At 38.1% G+C, this 27213-nt stretch overlaps 1 protein-coding gene across 3 annotated transcripts; it reads right to left on the bottom strand.

Moving 5' to 3' along the window:
- Nucleotides 1–2514: 2514 nt before the first annotated feature.
- TAB3 (TGF-beta activated kinase 1 (MAP3K7) binding protein 3) lies at nt 2515–27139 on the bottom strand (the record flags this gene model as incomplete). Of its 3 annotated transcripts, XM_084258278.1 has the most annotated exons (7): nt 2515–2663; nt 6117–6218; nt 12268–12351; nt 15255–15348; nt 21228–21388; nt 22204–23659; nt 27038–27139. In XM_084258278.1, the coding sequence occupies 7 exons, from the start codon at nt 27137–27139 to the stop codon at nt 2515–2517; spliced, it is 2148 nt and encodes a 715-aa protein (XP_084114404.1). The 3 variants fall into 3 exon arrangements, with proteins under 3 accessions (XP_084114404.1, XP_084114405.1, XP_084114406.1); XM_084258279.1 differs by lacking the exon at nt 12268–12351; XM_084258280.1 differs by lacking the exon at nt 6117–6218.
- Between the last annotated feature and the right edge of the window lie 74 nt (nt 27140–27213).

The raw sequence follows: 27213 nt of genomic DNA on the forward strand, positions 1-27213 counted from the left end.
TATGGGGCATAGTTAAATATGTCAAATAATTTTGCTTATTTAAAAAAACTGAATACAGCCTATGTTGACATCTGAAACTTGTGCATAACCAGAAATGAACATACAAAAACGTCCCTAAGATCAATCTCTGGTGTCTCATATCCCACCCTCTCCATCTATCGATCAAATAGAGTGGTTTCTCATTTTCCTGGCAGGTGAAAACAATGATTTACTATATATCACCAAAGGACTGGAACCATGCATCTACTGTATGATAACAGCTTAGTAACCTGGATGTATGTTCATGCAATAGTTTTAAAGTCTTCTATATGGTTTGATTAAAGCATCATACTGTTTTCATACATGCTACTTTCATTCCTTACTGAGAAACTGCCAAGTTAATTGCTGCCACTTCAGCGTATCACTAAGAATACTGGTAAACCTTGAGCTAGAACACCAAGCAGTATATATATTTTTCCCCTAATTGTTACTTAATACCAAGTGGGGCTGACCATCACTAAAGAGATATGAAACCACACAAAGGCATTGGCATATTCCAGAACAGCAGGACTGACAGACTGTTATTGGAGACTGACAGACACCAGTGTTACAAAAGCCTTTAAAGAATGCTGTTTTCAGGTCAATGCTGTTAAGCCTGTCTGCTTTCTCGCCATTATTTTCACAGTTTTGCCACAGTTGTTGTATGAGAGATGTTTTATCAGTGTACATTACACAGCCACACTTTGTGAGACGAGTGGATATAATAGTTCAGGGAATTTTCCACATAGGAAAAAAAGGTTTTCAAAGCTGTAGGTAGAGGGTGAAATGATGATTTGGATGGACAACTACGATGAGTGTTATGCCTTTGGTTTCCTTATGCTATGAAGTGTGCAGCTTGTTTTTCCAGGTCTGCCAGAGACGGCTGCGTCAGAGTACAGTGCCGCTTGACGTGTGCATGTTCTTGAGTGCAGGGGGCACCTGGTGCTGGAGAGTAAATATTCCTAAAGTAGAACCTCAGGTAAAATCCTTTAGGATTGGAAAACCTACCACTCTTATTGCTGTCTACATTCGCCCAAATGAGGGGAAGGTTCCCAAATCCAATTCTGAGCTAGGGAGGAAGGTCAACGAAGGTGGGGACCTGAATTAAATGTGCTGCTTTTCAGTGGTGCACCCTAGTGGGTCAGATGATTTTATGCATTTTCAGTTTTTCACATCCTGAAGTTCTGGTTTCATAAATAAGGAGTGCTTTACTACATCACCTAAGCTACCTGAATGAACTCACTATTCTCTCCAAATACAGTATGTTCACTTTAAAGTTTCTTCGTTTCAAAGTCCTTTGTATTCATCTTCCTCTGAAACATAGTTCTTGATTAGACTCCTCTTCCGAAATAATGCAGTGTGCAACTTTATGCCATTGGCCAGCTGTCATCTCCCTCACGCTGCTTTAACATGTGCAAATAAATGTACATTGAACAGCTAATATTGATTTTTTTTTTAGCTGAATTAGGGTTATGGCACAAAGTATTATCTGTGCTGTAAACATCATTAATTTGTCACACAATTGGAAGGGGCGGGGGAAGGCCCAATTGACTGCAAACGTTTTCTATAAAACTACAGCTGAGCTCAAGACTTTCAAAGTGAATTTTGGACTGGACTTCAACTTGGCATACATTCATTGTGCTATGGGCAAAAGCACAGTTTTATGAGAAGGTCATTTATAAAATCATACTTTGTCAGGACTTGTTTATTTTCAAAAACAATGGCCTAACAGATGCATGCAGTAACTTAAAAAAAAAAAAAAAAACTATTATGTGGCATAATTAGGTCTTAGTTACCAGTGTTGATACAGCTTGATGAAACATTGTACAAGCAAAAGGAATCTTAAGACCTTTGATTGTACTTTCAAAGAAAGGGCATGATAATGCCTAATTCCTGACTGCTACAAATCACATTTTAAAAGATCTTGTTTATGTGTTTGAAATTACCCCTGAAAGAAGCAGCAATTACAGATACCCTTATTATTCTGCTGAAAGAAAATCATATGCTGGTGCTTTTTCCTGTCCTTCTCTTCAATAGGAAACAACAGGAGGAAGCACGGGGGAGCCTTGGTTTTCCAGAAAGCTGTGACCAAGTAAGTCTGCTCTGGAAATTCACAGTTTGTCTGCCTAAACTGTAACATGTCACACCATGAGTGAAAATTCTAGTTTACAAAATAAGGGCCACTCAGCAGTAACTTTAACAATTGGGATCCCACAGAAGAGCTCTTAACTGCTCTGTGTACATTCTTTCAGGAATGAATCCTTTCCCAGTTTCAAGTATCCCTTTCTATCTCTCACTCGGCCATGAGTAAAGAAAGGGGGAAAAAAAACCTCCCTATTTTTCGGTGAGTGAGCACAAGCGCTACGGTGTCGCTTTCGCCTCCCCCCATGTGTCTGAAATGAAAAGGCTGGGCAGATGAACAGGTTCCCGAGGTTTCCTTTTCTTCTAGTGGGTGTTCAAACTTTCACTCTCAACCTGGTTCAGGCTCTTCTGAGTTCAAGTGTACCGTGGCATTTCACACTGCTCACAGCGGTTTAGTGCTGGGTGGTTCAGAAAGGTGCAGCTGTCACAATTCCATGGAGCCCCTTCATAGTCTTCGTCTCGGGGTTGTGTCCGTGGACTCTGTTTGGAGCCAGTTAGATGCTCTGATGGAAGTTAAGATTGAAAGAGAAAACGGTCTGAATTTTTTTCAAGCGTCATCTAGAAATTAACCCTCCTCCCCAATGTAAAGTCAATTATTTAACAGAGCTACTGAAATGCAACACTGAACAGGGAGGTTAGATATTCTACAGGTTTCTGTTTTGTTTTGTTTTTTAAGTAGAATTCCAGCATAGATGACCTTTCTTGTTCACAATGGTAGAGAGTTAGACTATATATTCCAGCCCAAAGAAAATGCTGACAGGTTATATAGCACGTGAACTTCTGCCTCCTCTCTAACTTTGCTCTGACGACTTTAGGTGCCCCCCCCCCCCATCCCTTGGTATGCTGGTGCCATGTTACACAGACATCTGATTGGAAGTGTTCCTTCTTGAGATGTTCATCCTTTATATTCACGTGTTAAATAATGGCTATGAACTGTCATTGCCATTAGCGAACCAAGTTTTCCTCTGACTGATGAGAAAGACAACTGAGCCTTCCATAAAGCTAAATTTATTCACTATGAAAGACTATCTTTTATTCTGATTCTTTCCTACCTTTCTGGTATTAAAATGTCCTGTAGGTATTAGTTTTTACATATACCTATACTTAACATGAAATGCTGGCAACTTCACATTGGTCTTTGAGATTAAAAAACCTTGAACTTTACTTTCTTCTGAGGTCCTCATTCTCTCTGGCCTTGTGCTCAAAAGGATTTTTGCATCAAGAATTGATTTGTAAATACCGCCTTTTAAGAGCAGTCCCTATTGAAAAGTGGGGGTCAGTGAAAATAGAGGTCTAAGGATCCGGGATGGAATTTACCCTGGAATCTGGAGCAAGATCAAGAGGCTGGGGCAATCTACCTGCAAGATACTGGGAATCTTCACTGTGAACTGAAAACAAGATTAAGATCTAAGGTAAGCAAGCAGGTAACCCAAGAAACTGAGATGTGGGTTTTAATCAGTTACCATTTGGGGTTTCTCATCCACTGGCTATTAATGAGCTGACCAGACTTTTATCAATTTGTCTTTGACACATGGCTGGTATAAACATTCCCCAAGAGGCAGAGAATTGAGTTTTAGAGCCTATATATTACTGCCTGCATAATAAGGCTCCGACTTAATCAGGAAGATGCCCACCGCCTTATAATAGGCTGCCAGAGTGTTCTTTAGCCTGTTCCTAAGATTATAAAAAGGCTCATTTTGTTTCACTGGCCTGGACTGTGACTTTTCACTGACATTGTCATCCACCTTGTATCTTCTGACTCACGAGTCCAAAACACGCACAGTTTAGGTTTTTTGTCTCATGTGGAGAAATGAAAGCATGCTGTTGAAGCAGTGTATTAGAAGAAAACATGCTCGCCTCCTATAGTACTTTTTAAAAAATCAAAATGGCCTGACACCTAACATTTAAAAAATCTTTGCCTTATTCTGCTGGGTTTTAACCGGCTCTTAAAAACTCACTTTTCTAGAGTGTGATAAAACTCAAGATGTTAGCCTAAGGGTTTGCAGCCTATTACAGTCTGTCTTTCTGTGTCAATTCCAAACTCCTCTTTCTAAAATAGATAAACTATAAGTCCTCTTTGAACCAATGAATTCAGGACACCTGGGGACTTCACTGTTAAGTCCTCTGGGGGCGGAAAAAGATTTCCTTCCATACTCTTGAGTTTCTGGCTGAGACCACCCCCAGTAATAAAGCAGAAGTCAAATGGCATGTAGATCACTTCTTGTATACACAGGAGACACCCTGAAAAACTGAGTAAAACTTCCCCAAGTGGCCCAAGATACCACCTTCAATGTCCCCTTCAACTAAAGACAAAAGAAAGATGCTATGGGAGGTTATCAGGCTAAGTACAGGCAACAATGAGGGCACGGTTGTTATGCAGATTTAAAGGGGTGCCTTCTCCATTGACAAGACTCTCTGATTTAGAGTCATCCTTCTCTTCCTGGTGCTGAGAAACACTGATGAAGAGTACCTTCATCAAGCTCCCCTACAAAAGGCTCATTTGGGGTTTTCAGAGCTCCTCCTGTGTCTGTAAGTAATCCTTCAGACAAAGGCGTATTTTGGAGTGACAATTTTCTGCTACTGATCACTCTGAAGTAACTCATCAAAAAATATATTTAAAAGGCACCTAATTTATAATTACCTTTAATCCTAGAAAAAAAAATTGTTTATTGCACCATAGGGAAAGGACAATTTAAATAGAAGCATCTAAAACTCCAAAGACATTTTAGATGGCTCTCATATGATTTACAGGTGTGAGATCTTTTCTTTCTCATGGGACACTGAAAATGTACATGTTTATAAACAAACAACTGAAACAAACAGGTTTTTCCTTTAACACTAAGTGGATTAATTTTAGCAGGCTAATTTTCTACAAAGATGAAAATCAACAGTTTAGTCAATATTGTTTATGTGATGTAATAATTAGGATATGACGATAAAGGATACAACTAAAATTTTCAAGGGTTCTGGGCCTCCCTGGTGGTGCAGGGGTTAAAGACAGCGCTACTAAGCTATCACCAGCCAGGGAGCAGCCCACATGGTGCAGCAGACTTCTGCCTCACCCACTGCTCCCTTCAGCAGTGCATTTCAGTGCATCTGCCTGTCCTGCTCCCCACTCTCTCTGGTGAATCCTCTCAACCCCCACCCCCGCACCTCTGTCTTACACCCTAGTTCTTGTATGCATAAATAATCTTCAAAGGAAAAAAATTATTTAAGGGTTCTAAAAGTTCTAAATATTTTTTCAAACACAAAGATTTTTCCAATAAGGGGAAATATGTTCATGAAAAAAAAAGGATGTGTTTTAAAAGTATGAGATGTAGTTTTTTAAGAAATTTATTTATGCTTGCAAAAACTGCGGGGGAGGGGAGGATTCACCGGAGAGTGTATTGAAATACACTGCTGAAGGGAGCCCCAGGGCAAGGAAGGAGAGGTCCCTGGCCAGACAGCTTGAAAGTGCTGAGACTTTAACCCCTGCACCACCAGGGATTTTTCCACCTTGCTAAATGACAATCAATTCAATATTAAGGAGAATTTAAGTGTGAAATAGAATACTTGCAGAAACTCAAACTGAAGCCCATGATTGTTCAAGAAGCATTAGAAAACTTCAGTGACAAGATTTTTAAAATGATCTATTTGGCCTTGCTTTCTAGACACCATTACCTTAGAGATGATCTGTGCAATATGGTGGCCACTGAGCACTTGACACATGGCCACTCTGAATTGAGATGTGCTGTAAGTATGAAATATTACTGATAACTTTATATGTTGATCTAAAATGGACATACCTTATACACGGATTTCACTTGTTTACTTTTTTAAATACGGCTTCTATTGGACAGTAAAGCCTTAGGAACTCAGTAGAGAGTAATTTTAAGTTGGGCTTTATTTCTAACTCTACATGGGTTAATACATGTCTTTGGACATTTTGCACAAACTCCAAAAACGTAAGTACAAACCATCTGCAGCTGCTGCCTGAGTGTCATGGACGTCTGCCTGTACTTTTGAGGTCACGCTAATTCTTCTGGCTTTCCTCTCAATTGTACAGGGATCTGACGAATCTGCGTGAGAAGTAAAACCAGGAATAAGGATTGAAGCTATTCATTAGCAAGCATGGACCGGCTCATGAGAATTTCTCACAGTATGTGCACAGTTGAATATTTACCTTTTCTATCACTTCATCTTACCTTCAGTTCTCCTGTGAGGGCAAGTGCTCTACTTCTGCTTCTAGAATTTATATAGAGCAGTGGTTTATACAAATGTTTCTTTCCACCTTCAATTATTTGGAACAAATGCTTTCTATTTCAATAGTTTGCTACAGTGGCTTAGGGGTACAAACTAAGTGACAGCATGAATATTACTGTGAAAGCAAAACTTGGGAGATTATACTTTAGCAAGCCCCCAATTAAGCAATAGTTGTTAGAAAATCATGGGTTGAGAGTACATTGTCCATGTAAGGCTAACCAAAGAACATACTACAATAATGATTAAAATTAAGCTACTACAGCATTATCACTAAAAAGCAAAGACAGGAGCACTTTTGAAATTCCGATCCAACTGTAACTACTACTTTGTACTGATAACGCCTGCTCCCCCAATCATTTTGTAAATGGTAATTGCCGACGTGCAAAAGTGGAGTAGACACTGCAACAGTGGGCTTCAGGCATCCCAATTTCTTACTAGAACAGTGTTTGCTCATTTATAAATTCAGTAAACATTCTTCTTTACACTAAGTAAAAGTAAAAAGATCTCATGTTATTTGTTTGCCCTAAAGAACCAAAGGAAGGTCCTGCATTTTCTAATCAGTTCTGAGCCCAGATGCCATGCACTAGCACCAACCCCTTTTTGGAAATCACTGCTCCAGGATCCTATGTGTGGTTGTTTGGGCACTTAAATACTTGATTATCAAAGAGCAGGGTAGACAACTTAAGTCTCTGGAACCTAAGGAGGTAAGTTCTATTAAGACTTGTAAAGCATTCCTGTAGCATTATCTTCTTCCTCTTACTGATGTTTACAACAACTCTGCAAAAATACACAAGCTATTATCAGTATTTGGACCGATCGCTTTGCTGGTGTACAGGCTGCATGTGAACAAGGTCATAGGTGGCCAAGATGAGCAGGATCGGTGCTTCCAGTTTCTGTCTGAATTACCGACGGCAGTGTAGGGAGAACTTTTTGAATCATCTAAGGAGCATCCCCACAATGCATCTACACAATGAGTGTTTGATACATATCTAAGAATTTTTTACTGGAATTCCACTACAACTGACTACCCAATATCAGCTTTAGCCAATTTTGTTAGAATTAAAAGAGCCTTTTTAGCGTAAAGGAACACTAATGCAAGCCCTCTCCCCAGATGAGCAGGACGCCAAACAGCAACCTCCCATCTCAAACACATGGTGCTGTTCTCAAAGGAAGAACCACATACCTGTAAAACAGACATCACCACTGCTAGAAAAGTGAGTATGTGGACTCCTGGCAGCTGATCTATCACATTACCTCACGAAATAACTGTCAATTTTTAGGTTAAAAATTACACAATGAAATACAAAACTATACCACTTGATAGTTTTGACAAATACTTACACACCTGGGTAATCCAAATCCCTATGGAGAGTTAAACATTACCATCAGTCCAGAAAATCCTCGCATGCCCTATTGCCAGTTCCTCCCCAACCTCAAGTCCCAGAGACAACCACTTTTCTGGTGTTTTGTTTTAAAAAAAAAAAAAAAAAAACATGATTTTGTTCTAGAAAATATATGGTAGTTTTGGGTTTTTTTGGTATTTAATTGCTTTCATTCAGCATTATGTTGCTGAGTCACCCTTGTTGTTACATGTAGTTCAGTTGTTTTATTGCTGAGTAGTAGTCCATGGTATGAATATACCACAGACTATACAGTCACCTATTAAATATCTGGGCTATTTCCAGTTCTTGGTGATTATGAACAATGCTATAAATGGAAGTTATTTTGTGTGCTTTAGATTCTGTTGGAGGAGTCTTTGTAAGTAGAACGGGACATAGGCTGGCTGGAAAAGGGGATGGCCAGACTATTTACCAGAATGGTCACCAATGTGTAAGAATTCTGATTGCTCTACATTTTCACTAACATTTCATATCACTAGTGGAATTTTAGCCATTCTGGTGGGTGTGAGGCTGAATCTCAAGATTTTAATTTGCATTGCTCTCCCTAATGTCTATTCGAGTGTTTATTATTTCTTTGTGAAATATCAACTCACATGTTTTGCCTTTTTTTTTTTTTAAACATTCTGGATACCAGTTCTTTACCAGATAAGTACTTTCTCCCAGTATGTTATGCCTGATTGTTGAAAAAATTTCTCCATTTTTTTTTATATGATTTTGTAAGAAATCAATTGGCAGTGTGAGGGTCTACAGCTGGGCTTCCTCTTCTGTTCCATTGATCTATTTTATTCCTCTACCAGTGCCACATTATGATTACCAGCTTTAATCTGTTATTTGCATGAATTTCAGAATCACCTTACCTGAGAGTTTATGCTAATGAGGTGGATCATGGTAAACATACTGATCATCATTTCTCATCAACTTGGTCCTTTGTTCCCAGGTTAACAAGTTTTCAATGCTCTGCCTTAAATAGATCAACTCCTCTATAAGCGCTCTTCCATCACTGAGAAGTTTGTCTATTGAATTACCAGTAGGTAAAGTATCCTTTATTAGCCACTCAGGCAAAATCAAGTTTAAAGACAATATATTCCTAATCCAATGGTTAAAGTGATGAGTGTTATATATCTCAGCAGCTTTCAGCCTGAACCTGCATATGCTGCCACAGCATCCGATCTGGTACTTGGCACTCATCCACTTAGATTCCCATTTTTAGAAATCACAGGCTATTTTAAATACAAATTGGATGAAACATCCACGCTAGTATTAAACAATAAAAAGAACAGAGGATGCTGTGTTGCAACCTATAAATGAAATATGTAAAACACTCTACTGAGGGTAAATTATATGTAAAGCTGTTCAAAATTCAATTAATTTAGGTCTGAGATTTTTAAATGTTACCCTTACGTGAGGCATTTTCCATACTCTGGCTTCATAATTATCTTGGTTGACCAAGCAAAAAAAGAGTAAGATGGGTCAGGTATACTTCAGTTCAGTCTAGAAAGGTAATCTAAATTCAAAAAGTCAACATTTAAGTTTAACTGAAATTTTTAATACTAAAATGCTAATTAAAACATTTGCTACATAATAAGAATAGGTATGCGACCTTTAATATTAAAATTATTCCTATGTAATAACAATGTCCAAAAAGGAGTTCTCCAAATCTTGTTTGTATAGGATTTATTTTGTCCTTGGCTGAAAAAACACCTGGTCGTTATCTAATTGTTATGATCGCCTTTGAGAACAAAAGGATTCCTTTGTTGCCTGTCAGTTGAAGCTTAAATATACTGTAGATCAAACTTTCCATTCGAGGACAAGACTTGTATCTTTTACAACTCTAACTTTTACAGTGCTGAAAGTGTTTCAACTTGTTTTCTAGAAAATAAAATTGGTGTGGTAACATCCCCAACAAGGCAATAAGAGCACATTCTTTGCTTTGTTCCAAGAACACCACACAGTAGAGGTGATCCCCCTACAGATGCACGATGGTGCGGGTGGAAGCACTGTAGAGACCCAGGCAGACTACACTGGAAGGGACTCCAAGGAGATCCACACATAGGTATGATGGAAGGTGAGTGGAAAACATGGTGGTGTGGGTAGGGACACATGCAACAAGGCTGCCTGCGCAACCCAGAACCTGGGGGAAGGAAGGGCAGAAGTGGTGTGGAGGTGCTCCAACACAGGCAGGGCTCTAGATTACAACTCCCCCTAAGTCCATAGCACCTATATCGACACTGTGAAGTACAGAGCTAGACTGCTGGCTCTCAGATGTGGGACCTCAGAGAGGAAGAAAACCAGCAGTACCATAAAAATGGCCGCTCCCAGCAGAATGGGGAGGGAGAGGAAGCAGGAAATAGAGAAATAGGTGAAAACTTAACAAACCTGGAGAAGGAATGGAAGGAAGTGAGCATACAAGTCCATGAAGCTAAAAGAACCCCCAGTTAGCTAAATGCAAGGAGACCTATGGCCACTAGCATACTCGGTGGTGAAAAAGTGAAAGCTTTTCCGTTAAGATCAAGAACAAAACAAGGATGTCCACTCTCTGCACTATTCAATATAGTGTTGAAAGTCCTAGCAGGAGAAAAGAATGAGGGAATATCTAAATTGTATAGGAAGAATAAAACTATCCCTGTTTACAGATGACATGATAATATAATCAGAAAAATCCCAAAGACTCCAGTAGAAAGCTATTTGAAAGAACGAAGAGAGTAGCAGGCTACAAAATATACAAAACTGTTGCCTTTTTATATGCAAGTAATGGAGTAGCAAAAAGAGTAAGGAAACAATCCCAGTTGCAATATCTGATTAAAAAGAATTAAATACCTTAGAAAAAACTTAACAAAATGAAAGACCTTTACATGGAAAACTGTAAGACACTGTTGAAATAGAAGACACAAAGAGATGGAAAGATATTCTGTGTCGCAGATTAAAATAATACATCAACAAAAGGGCTACATTTAGTACAATTCCTATCAACATTCTCAAGGGCATTCTTTAGAAATAAAAACAATCATGAAATTTATTTGGAACTATAGATAAACCAGAAAGTCAAAAACAATCCTGAGGGGGGGAAAAAACAAAAATGGAGATCACTCCCTTCCCAACTTCAAACTACTATAAAGCTATAGTAACTAAAACAGCAGAGACTAAGAGCAACACAACAGAACTGAAAAGGCAAATATAAAACCGTATGTATAGGGACAATTAATTCACAGCAAAGGAGCCAAGAAAAGTCTTCCATACACAAAACTTAACTGAAAGTGGATTAACGATTTGGACGTAAGTCTTAAAACCAAAGGTGATAAACTCCTTCATACTGGCCTTAGAAATGAGCTTGGGCGACTCATCACTAATGGCAAGGAAATCCAAGCAAAAACAAATACATGGAGCTTTATTAAATTAAAAAGCTTCTGTAGAGTCAAGGAAACTTATCAAAATGAAGACATCCTCATCAATGGGAGAAGACAGTTGCACATCATATGTCCAATAAGGGATTAGCATGCAAACAACTCAAAACTCAACAATAAACAAAGAACCTGATTCAAAAATGGCCACAGGACCTGCACAAACACTTCTCCAAGGAAGACATGCAGATGGTCAACAGGCATGCGAAAAGCGGGTCGTCATCTTATTCCTGGGGAATGCATCAAAACTACAAGAGATCACCTGATGCTCGTGAGAATGGTTACTGTCCAAAAGACAAGTGTTGGAGAGGACGTATAAAGATGGGAATCCTTGTTTGCTGTTAATGGGAACATAAATTGCAGTAGCCATTAAGGAAAGCAGTATGGAGATGTCTCAAACTGAAAATAGAAATTCCACAAAACCCAGTCATCCCATTTCAGGGAATTTACCCTAAAAACAAATTCCAAGAGATAAAAAGCACCATCACTTTTACTGCAGCATTATACACAGGAACTGCCTACGTGCCAACTGACAGATGATTGGATAAAGAAGATGTGGTGTATATACACAATGGCATACTACTCAGCTATTAAGAAAAAAAAAGAAATCCTGCCATTTGTAACAACTTGAATGGTGCTAGAGCATATGATGTAAGAGAAAGACAAATGCCATATGATTTCACTCAAACCAAACAACACAGATGAACTAAAACAAAAATAATTTTTTTTTAGTCTGCAAGACCAATTAGTAGTTACCAGAAGAGAGGGTAGGTACATTGAGTAAAAGAGTCCATATAGGGTGAAGGACAGAACTGGACTTTGAGTGGTAAACTTGAGGTAGTATATACACATGTTGATTTTTAGTGATGCACATCAGAAATTTATGTTAGAAGACAATATTACTTCAACTACCTTTGGCAATAATTGTAGTCTACTGCAGTACAATAGGTTATTTTCTTTGTACTGAATAAGTTAATGACTATCTAATGGACATTTCTTCTGCTATAAATATGTAAAACATCCAAACAATTCTGTTTCTATGATTTTTGTGGCATTTTCCTACTCACCTTTTTTAGATGGCTTGGGTGGTACAACTGGGCCAGGTTCTATGTTGTCATAAAAATTATTCATGGCTTTTGGATCAAAGTTTCCTATAAAAATAATAATCACCAGACATTTAGAGCTCTTTATCCTGTTAACTTTTTTTTTCCTAAGGGAAACACTTTAGGGTTACAGACATATTCTACTCTCCTCCCAAAGAAACTGTTTACTGCTATAAGAAGAGACACAAGCAATCTAAACATCAGTGTGTCTACAGTATCACCTGAAGGAATCGTTTAATAATGTAAAGCTAGTCCCGTTAGGCAGGATTAAGCATGTGGTACATTTAGGGAGGTAAATGAAGAAGAGAAATGAAAGGATGGCTGAACAGTTTTTGGTGTTTGTTTTGATTTTAATGAACCAACCTGAGAAAGATAAAATAGTGAATAATTTACCTTACATTTTAATCCATTATAAGTTCAATGGAAGAAGCCAAATACATAAATTTGCAAAGATTAATTAAGTCGAGGTAGCTAAGCAACCTGAATAATTGTGAAATGACAGCAGTTCATGGATTCCTATTTTCAAGTTAATCAGTACCTTAAATGTTGCTTACAGATCTATCAATGATAAAAGGATGATATGGTGCCAATTTCAGAACAGACTAATTCCTGAAAATTTTTGTCCTTTCCACAATTTACCTCTCTTCAGCTGTTTTCTCCCTGACTTAGTGTCTGTATTTCAGCCCCAGCTCCTGCCATGACTCCTCCACGGTTGGTTTTGATCTGGTGTCAGCTTTGCATACCTTCAGTTTGGAGAACCTGCAATCTGCTTGTTCTGCACAATTTCAAGTAAGCTTTATAACTATTCATGCTTATTTACAGAGGATGCTACATGGTACTGATAGTTTAAATATACTGAATGAATATCTACTACCTCATTTAATTTTTTTCTTAATGAAAACTTTCCTAACCCAAAGCAATAAAGCTATTTTTACTTAAACTATGCACTGACTTGCATCCTATTTTCAATGTCCCCCAGAATGTCTAGATGACTTTCTCTTGCTTTTAGGTGTACACTGAAAACCCAGTATAAAATTTCTCCAGACCATGAAAGAATTTAGTACCAATAAGAGCATTCTGCTGTCCAATGGAGACCAAAAGATAGCTCTTTGCTTATGAAACCTTAATTGTGGCTTCCCTGGCAGGTCTTATTACAAATGCTTTTATCCATTTGGATAGGGTATTTTAAGATAATTTTCTGAAAAGTCCTATGATGGCTCATAAAAGCCACAATGCTATTTGATATATTAATTGGATCTTTTTATGCTGTAAGATGTGCGTATGTATTTCTTCAATTACTTAAGCCACAGCTGATGTTCTAATTTCTATATCCCGTCGGGCTTACTATAAATATCCTAACCAAATGCTTGAATGTGTTTTGCTTCAAAGAACATACAAACAAAAAAATTGCTGCAATCTTCTAATATAGTAGCAATAGTTTGCATAAAACCCACATTATGCAGAGGACATAGTAATTCTTTCACTGCTTAACGCTAATAGGCTGTAGAGTGACATAGGCTTCTGGAAAAAACTTCGAGTACCTCATTAGACTCTTCAATTTTCACATTCAAATTTGCTTCTATTGTTCAGATAATTCCATTATTCTATACTCTTAAAATACAGTAGAAGGTCTCTTAGCTGCCACAATAAAGAACAGGTGACTAGTGGAGGAAAGCTGATTAAAACACAGAATGGCTAAGGGAAAAACAGGTCAACTGTAATGTAACAAATCCTATGCAAGCAGCAATATCTTAATGTTGGACCAACACCTTTTCTTTACATGTTCTATATTCTTTCTCACACCGTGATGACCTGAAGTGGAGGTGGGCACTTCTTCTCTAAGAGACAGACATAAATGTTTTAGGTTATATGGATCTGCAATACAGGCTGTCTTGCAAGTCCTCAACTGTGCTGCTGAAGCACAGAAGCAGCCCCAGACAAAATGTAAACAAGATGGGTGTGGCTAGGTTCCCCAAACACTATACAAAAACAAATAGCAGACTAGTTTGCTGAACCCTGACCTATAGTTTCCTGTTTTAATTTCTTTAGGATGAACCAAGATACTTTTAGAAAACTTAAAACAACTTGAGGGCAGAATCCTGTCCAATTTTTATGATTCACCCCATATCTAATTCACAGTTCCTGTTTCTTTTAGTGACTTGCCTTTGAGTCTTTAAAAAGCATTTGCCTTTGGTTTTTATAGAAAGAGCAGCTTCTGCATTCATGTCAGTTTAAGAAACCTTAAATTACAACAGCACAGTAACTGGCAGAAGGAGGTTTGGGAACAGGCACAACTTAACTCCGGGCAAGCAGACAGCAGAACCAATAGGAGCAACAGTACATACAGACATGCGGGGATGCAAGCCTCCGGGTCAGGAATGGGCAATGGACTGACCAGTATAATTTACAGAGGACATCTCTAACCTGGTGAAACAGGTTACATGAAAGTCAGTTAAGAGAGCTTCTACTGTAGTACACGTCTATAAGAAACCCCCAAAATTGAAAAGTCTAAGATACAGTCACTTTTGTGTAATAGATGACATAAAAATGGCATATGTAATTTGTTTTAAAAACTGAGAAATCTGATTTTAATTTTGGGATCACTATTTTTTATACATACTTTAGATGAGTATCACACATCTACTAGGTTTTAGAATGAAGACCCATCAATTTATACAATATTCACAGAAAATGATTCAAAAAGGACAAATGCAAGATTAACAACGTAGAACATTCTAAATAAGAACTTAATGATGAAACTGCCAATGTACTATTTTTGATCCCCCAAATCCAATCTATGACCATGGGGTAGGGAGAATGGCTTTACCAGGATTATAACCTTATGATGGATAAAAGCTTCTCTTAAATCTTTACAACCAAAATGATTGCTATTTAAGCATCTTAAAACACCACACTATTACTTATGGCTTACCAAATAATCAAGTCTATACCTCTAGATTGAAGGAGGTCAACTTCTTTCAGTGTACAGTCAACATTAATCTGGAGTTGTCTGTTCATGCTTCTCAATCTTGTCATTTCCTCAGGCTAGTAAAAAAGGACCCAAAATAGCAAGTGTGGGAAAGTCATTATTAAGCCCAACATTTAAGAACTTCATTTCATGTTAATTGTTCTGACTGGTTATTACCAAGACTATGGCCTGAGCGCCTAAGAGGGCATGTTTAAGAAGTCCTATATATATATATATGTTTTAAAGGAATAGTCAGGTAAAATAGGGTTATCAATAATGGCCACATATAAACAATCTGCATGTAACATGGCAGGCTACAATATTAAACTATGGTCTATCATATAATGTACTACCATTTTTATTACACTACTAAAAAATATTTTCTGTTTTTATGGTAAGGGCAACTGTAAGATAATCAACCTTTTAAACAAGCAATGTCCATGATTTTGGTTTGTCCAGGCTGCTAAAAATGTACTAAGTCAGGCACTGTGTTCACCAAAATTCTCATTCTTCCCTCAAAACAGTCTTTCAGGGTAAGAACCACTATCACCTTCCGTTTACAGAGGAAACTGGGGCACATAAAGAAGTTTAACAATTTCCCCAAAGTTATAAAAACCAGTCATTGTCGGAGCCAGGATTTATACAGAAATCAGGGACTCTCTAGTGGCGCAAGGGGTTAAGACGCAGCACTATGAAGTTATTCGCAGCCACTGCAGCAGCACGAGTTCAAGCTAGGGAGGTGACCCACATGGAGCAGCAGACCTCTCCAGTCTCGCCCGCTGCTCCCCTCCGCAGTGTATTTCAGTAGATCTGCCTGTTCTGTTCCCTACTCTGTCTCTGGTGAATCCTCTCACCCCCTACACCTCTGGTCTGCACCCCAGTTCTTATATGCTTAAATAAATCTTTAAGAGAAAATCATTTTATCTTCTTCTAGACCAAAATAAGCAACCTAGTACATGAAAAATTTCAGGCACACAGACCCCATTCTTCGACTTTTTCTTCTACATCCACCTTTCCTGCTCAATCTACTCTTAGGCCTTTCAGGGCCATGAACGAGACACACATATGAAGAGAGCCTACTCATCAGTTAAATAAGGCATTTGGGAAGCCTTTACTTCTCATGCTCTAAATTTCTTTACATCTATCTATCTATATCTCTGTACAGTAAAAAAAAAAAAAAAAAGTCAGGGTTTAGACTCCAGAGACATGGATATTGAAGCTTTCAGAATAGCACAAGTATTAACTCAGTTACTATGGTGATTTCAACTATGTAAAGTAAAAAATATCTGCAGTGGTAAGACAGAATAAAATCCTATTAAAAACATGTATTTTGCTAAGAACTAAATATGTTAACATTAGAGTGAAGAAAAATGACAAAATGGTTATCCTGATTTACAATAATGCAAGATCTTATGGTGTTAGGAGGCATTATCAGAATAACTGCCAATTTAAATGATCAGGTATCAAAAGCTTAAAATAAGTTATTTAGCAGGCAGAATTTATTGAGCTACAATCCTTAGAATGCTAGCGGAACACAAAGGTCACTTCAAAATATCTATTAGGTATTGCTTTTCCTTTCTCATCCCTAAGGGCAAACCATGTGACATAAATATGTAAAATACTGTCTATCAAGAGGAGTTAAGAACATACCTGAGTATTTACATTAAAATAAGTGGCTTATTTTAGGATTTCAAAGAGTGATGCTATCTTCCTAGGAATATGCTGAAGGACCTACTCTTTACTTTGTAGTCTAATCAGGAAAGTCAAATAACTGAAGGGGCAGATCCCTCCTATTTATTAGGGGGAAAGGGTGGAGGGGTTCCATGTTTCAGTCATGGTGGTCCTGAATAGTAAAGCTCTGTAACTAAGTATGGAAATATTGTAATAAACTTTATAGTCAAGAGCTTCTGCACATTTGCTTGTAACAACAAACTCTTGTCAACAGGCTCATTTCCAAAGACCAGAGAACTACTTGAACTCACTAAACTGTTTATCTGTAAGATTCCTATGTCCTTTTTCATAGCTTTTTAGCTGTTTTTGAAAAGTTACTATTTGTCAAAAAAGTACACTGTATTTTCATGGTAGAGGGGCTTAAAAAGCGGCTGCCTGTAATTCAGAGTTGTTTGCAAACTACTAGAATGTTTGTATCTGACATTTCAAAGTGAAAAATTCTAAGTTTTTCAAAAGGTGGCAAAAATACCATAAGCGAACTGTTCAGCACTTTAAGAAGCTGTCTGAGAGAGACTACCATCAAAGACCACTGATGTTCTTTGGTGGATTGGTCCCAATTATGCTTTTCAGATGCAAAGCTGTGGGTTAGTCCAAAAATCCAGAAGATGAGTGGGGGAGGGGGGGAGTTGGCAGCTTTCTGCTTATTAAAAATCTTACTTATCCTTTAAGGTATAACTGAAATTTCTCTTCTTCCCTAACACTATCTTTGAACCCCAAGAACAAAAAGCAAACATTTCCATCTCAGAACTCTGAAGGCATTTACTATTACCATTTAACTGGTCAGCACTTGTTTCACTGCCTTGCATCTTTTCTCTCACGCATGAATACATGGAAGTTTCTAAGTGGACATATCCGCTGTTTCACAGATCTGAGATGACATCCTCCACAGCATTTAATACAATGCTTTTGCAAATACTAGATTAAGAAAAATGATCTGTCATGCATCTTGCCTTTCTGACCTCCCCTTAGGGCACTTACTTCATTGCTCCTTTAACTTTCCACAACCGCACATGGGGCTGATCACAAAAGTGCGTTCTAGTCTCATCAGGCACATGCATTTCTAATCAATTTTTTATACACTGTTTCATAAGAAATTAACTTGAAAACTTGACGGTGGAATTTATGTGCTTGATAGCAAAAAATGTGAATTCTCCATTGCATAATCCTACATGAGTAGAGCAGTAAGGATATCCAGTACTCACCACCTCCACACCAGGCATTTCACATACAGTCTCTTATCTCGATAACAACACTAGAACATACTTGTAATAATTCCCTTTTATAGCCAGGGAAAATCAAAATGGAGAAGTTACATAGCCAGAAAGTATCCGAGTTGCTATCCTATCTCCAGAGTCCATGTGGAGACTCTTCCCCAGTCATGGTGCCTCAAATGAGCATCTTGAAACAAAAAGGGAATGCTGACTGAATGCTTCATTTCTTGATTAATTTCCTATACAATATACACTTATGCCATGTTCTTAAAAAGTTCTGGGCCTCCCTGGTTGCCCAGGGGTTAAGAAAGTCTCAGCACTATTACCACTGTGCCGATTTAGATCCCCAGCCAGGGAGCTAACCCACATGGCCCAGCAGACCTCTCCTGTCTCGCCCACCCTCAGCAGTGTATTTCAGTAGATCTGCCTGTTCTGTTCCCTACTCTGTCTCTGGTCTATCTTCTCACCCCCACACCTCTGGCCTATACCCCAGTTCTTCTATGCATAAATAAATAAAAAATAAAAAGGAAATCAAAGTTCTGAAAAAATGCTTGAGATTTGTGTATATTTCAAGCAGTTTTCCAATATGTTGTAAACAATTTCTTAAGAATAGCTACTCTTTGAGTATTGTATAAATTTTTTAATGTGTACATTTTATTTAACCCTAGGGAAAATCTCATTAAATGGATAGTCACACATATTTAAAGAAAACAAACAGAGAAAGCTATTTATCCAAGGAACTATGAGTGACATGTGAGTAGAACTAGGATTCAAATTTACACTTAACTTGAAAGCCCACATCTTAGCCATGATGTATACATTGTCCCTTAGTTGTGTATTCCTAATTGTCCTCCATTTTACTCTAGTCCTGGCAGTGTAAACACATGGGACTCATACATTCAAATTTCTCATCTCAGATATTATCACCCACATGAGCTACAGATTTATGAAGCTGGGTGATGGCTACCTGGGGGTTCACTATACTATTCTGCCCATTTTATATATCTTTGAAATTATCTATGATAAGTTAAAAATAAATTACAGCCCAAGTCAGCAGTTTTACAAATCTTTTTCTTAAAGAAGTCTCATCAATAAAAGCACTCATCTAAAATCTGGTTTTGTCTTTTTTTTTTTTGAAACACTAACCTATCAGATCTCTATTACCAAAAAAACAAAACAAAACAAAAACCAAAATCAATAGGGCTACCACAGCAAGAGGTTGTTGAGGAAAGCTTAAATGGTTATGTTAGAGAAAATGACTTTTATGCCCAAAAAGTTTGTTTATGCTATACAAGTACTGAAAGGACTCCAAAGTCCAACCAGAGGTGGATGGTTCCCTTGGGGGCTATGTTCCCTAATGGCTCCCCCAACCCAATCCCCAATCAGATGATTCAATTAAGAGTTCTAGTGGAGAGAAAAAATTAAGCAGGTATTTGATTTATATTAATATTACCTTTTAGTTAAAGGTAGTTTTGTAATTTCCAAATGTTTTAAGTAATTAAAACCATCCCTTCTAGTATTTGACTACACCTAAGAATTCAATCTATATTAGGAAAACCGTTGTTGTTATTAAATATGCCTGTTTCTCGGTCTTCTCAAAAACACGTCCATGGGTTCCCATTACCAGCACAATAAAGTGTAAACAATTCGCCTAGCATTCAAAGCTACGTCCCACTCTACCTGCACACATTAACCTGTTAAGATCTCAGCTGAAGTGAGAAGACTGTAATTGCTGCCTCCTAACAGTCCTCTCCATTTGACTTCAAGCCTTTGTTCGCTCTTGTTCTTTTCTAAAGTGCCTTTCCCTCTCCTCTCTGCCTTATATAGTAGTCCTCTACCAATTAGGACAGTGGTGCCTCACTGTTTTTTCCTTCAACTGAATTTTATAAAAACCAGATGAAAGCTATGGACTCACTAACCAAGTAAACACATGTGAAACTCTGCATATTAACTTCAGGGATTCACAGATCTCCTTTGAGGCGATGAACCACAGTTCAATTCTCTGAGAGCACACCTACAGACATGCTGATTACAAAAGATCTAACATATGCCCACTTCTCTAAAGCTGCAAATTCAGAGATCGCCTTTAATTTAGAGAGGACAGGAAAATGAGGAATGGCTCTGTGGAAAAAGTAAAGGTTAAGTGAGCCATGAAGAACAAACAGGATCTATACATGCAGAATTTTAGAAGGGCATTCCAGCAGAAGCATAAAATGAGCAGAGCAGAGTAGTACACTGAAGTGTTCAGAAGCCAGAAGAGGTATGAGTTTTCTCGCTACCCATAAGCCTACACAGCATTTACCACGTGTATTATAGTTACCCATTGATGGACCTATTTCTCCTACTAACAAGGACGGACAAAGCACTTAGCATAGGACCACCCTCAGACTACAAAAAAAAAAAAAATGCTTATTGGATGAATGAATGTAGAAAAGTGAAATGACAGATTGGATCACAGAAAGCTTGTGATGTCTTAAGAAATCAGGATGCATGTCAGAATTGTTTAAGACCTTTGGCACTCAAATTATGATCAACATGTTACAAATATTTATCTGAATCTTTTCATTAGATCAGTTCCTTGAGGACTGGCATCAATAGTATCTTGGTTTCTACAATTATTTATACTTAACAAAATTGCTCTTCCCTAAAATATTCAACAATCAATACTTTCCCAAAGTTGAGCTCATTCTAATTCATTTTAATATACTTAGGGAAAAAAATGAGTACATGAGAATAATTTATCTGGTCAGGGTGCACTTTTCACTTCTATTTTGACAGAAAGCAATTTATAATAAGATACGATACCTTGATTATCACTGTCAGTATTTAAGATGCTGATGAGCTTATGGAATGCATACATGTGAAAACAACAAAACATCAAATTATCTTAAGAACTACTGCAAGCTAAAGACTATGATCCAAACCTTGTCAGGAACAGAACCCAAAGGAAAACAAATGAACTGGATAGCCAGCGTCCCGACCTTCCTATCCACACATTTCAACAGACCACTTACCGTTGGGATCGCAGTGGTGCAGCTGACCCTTCTGAGGCGTCTCTGCATCAGGTCATGCTCCATACCGTTAACTTCTGCCTTCAATCGCTCCAGTTCCTCTTTCTCAAGTTTCAATTGCTTTGCTAACCTCTCCATCCTTGCTCGCTGATGTAACAGCAAGGCTATGACATTACAGATAAAGTCATTGCAGAGAATAACATTGAACAAATGAGGGAAAGTTCTATATACATTGTTAATCTATAAAATACTTGTTAAAAAACTATGTCTCATGTCTCATATTTTTTCTGCCTTCATACATATCTGCTTTAATTTAGCTCTTGCAACTGCAACCAACATGACATCTGTACATTCCTCTTGTTCTGTTGTCCTTAGTTTCCTTACGATTCGCTTTATGCTTGGTTTTAAGCAGGCTCAATCTCAAACACTGAATTACTATCATTCTCTTATACACTGAGAAAAATGCTACAGTCTCAAGTAGCTTGAAATAATCTGAACAGACTTAAAAAAGCTCTATTCGCCTTTATATTTATTTAGCTCTAGTATTAGCTAATCCAACAATATTCGTTACTAATCCTACTTCTCATAAACATGTATTAGTTATAAATATCATTACACTCTTCAGGCCATCCTCTTTAGAAAAGATTCAAATTCTTTCACCCTGATGAACTTTAGTCCATCCATTTTCCAATTCTGTATTTTTGAGAATATTGATTTCACTTGTGTATATTTTCTCTCAATGAATGTTCTTCCTGAAAAAAATGTCTTGTTAGGTCACTATTATGACTACATTTTCATATTTTAAAACAGAGCTTATGGAGGTCTGCAGCACGAACCCTATTCTTAATAGCAATGCTAAGGCCCAATAATTAATATAAAAATTTTAATTAAAACTGAACTGTTAATATGTTATTTTACTTGAAATAGGAGACTGCTGTCTCACCACAAAGATTAAATTTCATAAAGGGGGTAACATTACCTTGTGTATAGGCATAGTCGTCTGATCCAGAACTAGAACTCCTCTGGTATTTATGGCTTCCCTTTTCTCCCCCAGAACCTGGTATTACTGAAATGGGCTGAATAGGTTCTGGGGCTGCAGAGCGCTCCTCTTGGTCCACTAAATTTAGAAGATTTTCAGTCGTTGCTCGGCCTACGGTAATTTTAAAAACTGTAGTTGGGTTTGGCATCACCCGAGGAGATGGCGATGGCACACATGACGGTCCAGTTGGCTGTGTATACGTAATGTACACAGGATTAACACTAAATGGAGGTTTTGGTTGACCGGATACCCCTCTTGAAGGAGAACTTGAAGGTGGCGTGGTGGCTGTGTACATTGAGTGCTGATTCCGTGGAGACGGTTGATTGCTAATAGGTGAAGGACTTCTATTAATTGCTGTCCCAGGTCTTTGAGAGGGTTCAACTGTAATTTCTATCTTCTTCATAGATCCTTTGGGTAAGCTCGATGTGGTATATGGGAGATAGGCTACTGAATGGCTTCCCTGCTTCTGATAGCTCGGAGGTCCTTGTTGATACGGATGGGGCGGAGTAGTTGACGGACTAGGTGGCATAAAGATGTGAGAACTGGGGTGGCCCAACTGGGAAGGCTGCACTTGATGCTGTGGAGAGCTAAATGGTGAAGGACACTGAGAAGGAGGTGGTGAATGATAAGCAGGTTGCGGGATCTGCTGTTGTTTAGGAGAATACTGGGAAGGTTGATAGTTCTGTTGATGTGGATAAACAGGTAAAGGACGCTGGCTATAATGAGGCACTGGCCCCTGTGGTGAGGACTGCCATGGCGTAGTCTGAGTTTGTCTTCCTGGTGAACTTTGAGATGTCTGTCTAATATAAATAGAACCAGGAGACCCATAGAGATTGCTTGGAATTTGTGGAAGAATTTGTAAAGCTCTTGGTACAGTCTGTCCAGAAGGGAGGTTCTGGGATACTGTAACAGTAATTGGATTTGTACTATACCGAGGTATGTGCATGTATGAAGGAGGTGGTGGCGGTGGTGGTGAAGGCCCTTGCATAGCAGATGGATTCATTCCTGTTTGCATGGAAGATGGTTGAGGTGGCTGTGAAGGAGGGGTGGCCGCACTTCTGTTCTGTTCATTCATAAAAAATGGATTATAGTTGGGAGTAGCAGCCACGACAGCTGGGGCTGAGTGTGGTTCCTGAACTAAACATATCAGCTGTTTACCGGCTGCATGCTGTGGATCAATATGTCCATCACTTGAACTATGTACCAGTGTTCGACCACCATTAAGTTGTGCTGCATCGCCTGGGTGGAAACTACTAGGAGAATGGATACCCAGATTAATATGCAAAAGACGATTTCTGTTCATCCTGTTGTCATCTGGACTATGGTATTCCATATATAAGTATTTGCTACTCTCCTGGGAAAGGGCTCGGCAACAGGCTTCAAGATTATTGTTATTCTACAACAGAAAAACAGTAAAACTAACATTGGCAAAAATGAACAAATTTCAGATAATGGAAATAAAGCTTTATAAGTCATACAAATACAACTGTCAGAGTACGTCCACTACAGTTTTTTAAGCACAAAAGCTTCATGGTCGTCTATCCTAAAAAGGAGATCCCAAACAATTATTTCACAAACATCAGTTTACATGACTAGTATTACCACTATCGCTACTACTATAGAAATGTAAAGTACCTACTAATAAACATTGTGACTGAACCTCACGTTTCTGGCGGCAAATCCAGGACTCACTTTATACTTGTTGCATCTCAACAAATTAAATGTTGAGTTAATCTTCGATTCACCAAACTGCTGAAATATACAAGAATAACTAATATCCATCATTAATATTAAAGCTAATAAACATGAAAATAGCAATGCTTTAGTTTTGAGAAGGCACTAAAAGCAAAAAGGAGGGGGAAAAACTATAATAAAATTTCTGAGAGTCAAAACAAAATTCTAAAGCTGCCTTCACTTTTAACAAATTTGACCACTATGTAACTTTAATTTTCTGTATCATTATGAAAGATTTTAGCAAAACAAAAAAAATCAGTTAAAAAATACACATTAACAGCAGCCATTGCAGCATGAGTTTGTTTCCCAGCCAGCCAGGGAGCGACCCACATGGCGCGGCAGACCTCTCCTGACTCGCCCCGCTTCTCCCTCAGCAGTGTATTTCAGTCAGTCTGCCTGTCCTGTTCCTCGCTCTGTGTCTGGTGAATCCTCTCACCCCCCAACACCTCTGGCCTGTACCTCCGCTCTTGTATGCATAAATAAAAGAAATATTTAAAAATAAATAAATAAAAACACATCCTGAGCTACTGAGAAAAATCTTCACTGAAGTTTACGAGCAACTAAAACTCAAAGTTTTGTTTTTTTATTCTCAGCCAACTTGAAAATCATGATGATTGAGGGAGAGAAGCTAGATGGTAAGCAAATTTAGAGCCAAAGGATTCAAATTGATTGCCAACTAGAAATGTAACTGAGAGCTGTGAGAAAAAAAAATAAGTGAAAATAAAAGTATCTCCTTCCAGTTTACTATAAACACAGGATTAAGGGGAGAACAAAAACTAGAGTTGAAACCAAAAGCATTTTATCAATTATCTAAAATTTCATGCTTCCCACATTGAATTAAGTAGCTTAATGAGTATCCTCACAAAATGATACAAATTCAAAATGGTACAAGGTTGAATTTCTCAGCCTATTCAAGTGCAAGTTATGTAAATTTGCCTATGAAGAAAATTTTCAAACAAATTCAAGATATTTACATATTATCTTTATGGCACCATTTTATCGTTTAGATTCAGATGTCATATTTGACCACCTAAGTATTTTAAGAAAGAAAAAAAAATATCAAGCATTGGTGGTTGGTGCGATGTATTAACAACACCTGAAAGGGGAAATCCGAAACAAACAATGCTGTAATCCAGTGTCACCCCAATAAAACAGAATTGTCAAACAGTAAATACGAAGAGTTAAAGAAACAAAAATTGTTTAGTTGAACAACAAAAGTCAGAAGAACTTAGAATTTTTAAGATGATATATGACGACTCCTGAAAGATCTCAGGTAAAAAAGCATCATGCTCCTAAAAAATGACTCTAAATTAAGAGATAACTCAGAGAGGCTTTCAGACTTGCATATTAAATGTAAACCACTGAGTCTCATATATTTTAATGATGCAAATAAAGAAACTTTCCAGAACAGGTAGATGGTAAATCTACATACCAATATACTCTATGAATCCCAAAGGAACAAACATGTAAAAAGACTTAGGACATGAAAGCAATCAACACATGTTCACTGAATTGAACTGAAACTTCATTCCTTCAATTTAGTGTGAGGAAGACACTAAATCATGGAAAAAAAAAAAACCACAGAGGTAGTAATAAAAGGCTAAATAACACCCAAATTATTACCCAAAAACCCCCCAAAACACAAGGCCTCCCCAGTGGCACAAGGAATTAAGCCTCAGCATTATGAAGCTATTTGCAGCATGAGTTGGATCCCTGGCCAGGGAGCTAACCCACATGGCACAGCAGACCTCTTCACCCGCTGCCCCCCTCAGCAGTGTGTTTCAGTAGATCTGCCTGTTCTGCTCCCCACTCTGTCTCTGGTGAATCCTCTCACCCTCCCCGCACCTCTGGCCTATACCCCAGTTCTTGTACGCATAAATAAAAATTTTTAAAAATCATAAATACATAAGTAAGTAAATAACAAAGGTAGAGTTAGTTTGGATAGGTGAGAAAAGTTATTGCGAGGAAGTGGCAGAAATCTTACTGGTGTCACTCCAGTGGGAAATAACTGATCTACCTGAGACCAAAATGGAACTAAAGGAAGAGACTAGATTCAGGTAGGAATGTGTGTTAGAAAAAACAAAGGCAAGTAAGTTGTAACTCTAGACCTGGAGAAGAGCTTGCAAACAAAGGAAACATGTTTGTTACTACCATTGTTCCTTCTCTATTTGCAATTAACCTCAACTCTATATAGGTTTAGGAACAGCCTGAGCCACTAACACTGCAGTCAGGTAGATTGCATATTACAGAGTAGGCAGAGTTTGAGCTGATTGTGTGAGGAAGTCCACTGGGCAGGATTAAAGTATTGCTTCCAAAAGTCAACCAAATCAAGAAATGCTATAACTCAATCACAGGGAGAGCATAAGGCCTGCTTCTCTGTTGCCTCTTGAGTGGGAAGACACATTCTATTCCAGAGATGACTTATTTCAATAGACAGGACAAAAGGTATGTGATTTAACTGAGGTGGCCATATACTTAAAATTAGATATTAATAAGCATTTACCAACTAGACAAACAGTAAGAAAGGGAGTTATAAATATAGACTCAGTGTATATAGTTTAAAGAAGTTAAAACGATAAATTTGTGATTCAAAATTCAATTCCAAGGGTTTGGGGACTGATGACACACCCTGAAAAATTCAAGAAGTGAAATATGAGGAGAATCTATTTTTACTTTCTGCTATGTGCCTTTTACTTTTTTCTCTAAATCAGTGATTCTCAATGGGGGTTGACTTTGCCTGCTATGGTTCATTTAGTAATGTCTGGAAATATTTTGGGCTGTCACAACTGAGGAAGTGTTATTGACATCTAGGAGGGGGCTGGGGGTCTGCTAAACATTATACAATGCACGAGACAGACCCCCGAACCACCTCCCACAAACAAATATAATCCAGCCCAAAATGTCAACAGCACCTAGGCTGAAAAATCCTGCTTTAAATGTCCCCCTTGTCACAAACTTAAATGAGTTATAGTCACTACAACACAAAGCCAGCTCTAATAAAGAAAACTAACTTAATATCACTTATTGCAAGGTAATCTACCTGTAACATGCAGTGAGATACGACTCCCTCTGGAATCTCAGGGAAACGTTGACGGAGGTCATGGAGAACCTGAATATCAAGCTGTGGACTGCTTTGCGCCATGCCAGAGCAAATGGTGGTCAAGTTTCTTTTAGGAAATAGATGCTAACCAGCTTTCCAATAGTAACGATCTCCAA

The sequence above is a fragment of the Talpa europaea genome (genome assembly GCF_964194135.1).
Source record: "Talpa europaea genome assembly, chromosome: X".
Classification (NCBI taxonomy): domain Eukaryota; kingdom Metazoa; phylum Chordata; class Mammalia; order Eulipotyphla; family Talpidae; genus Talpa; species Talpa europaea.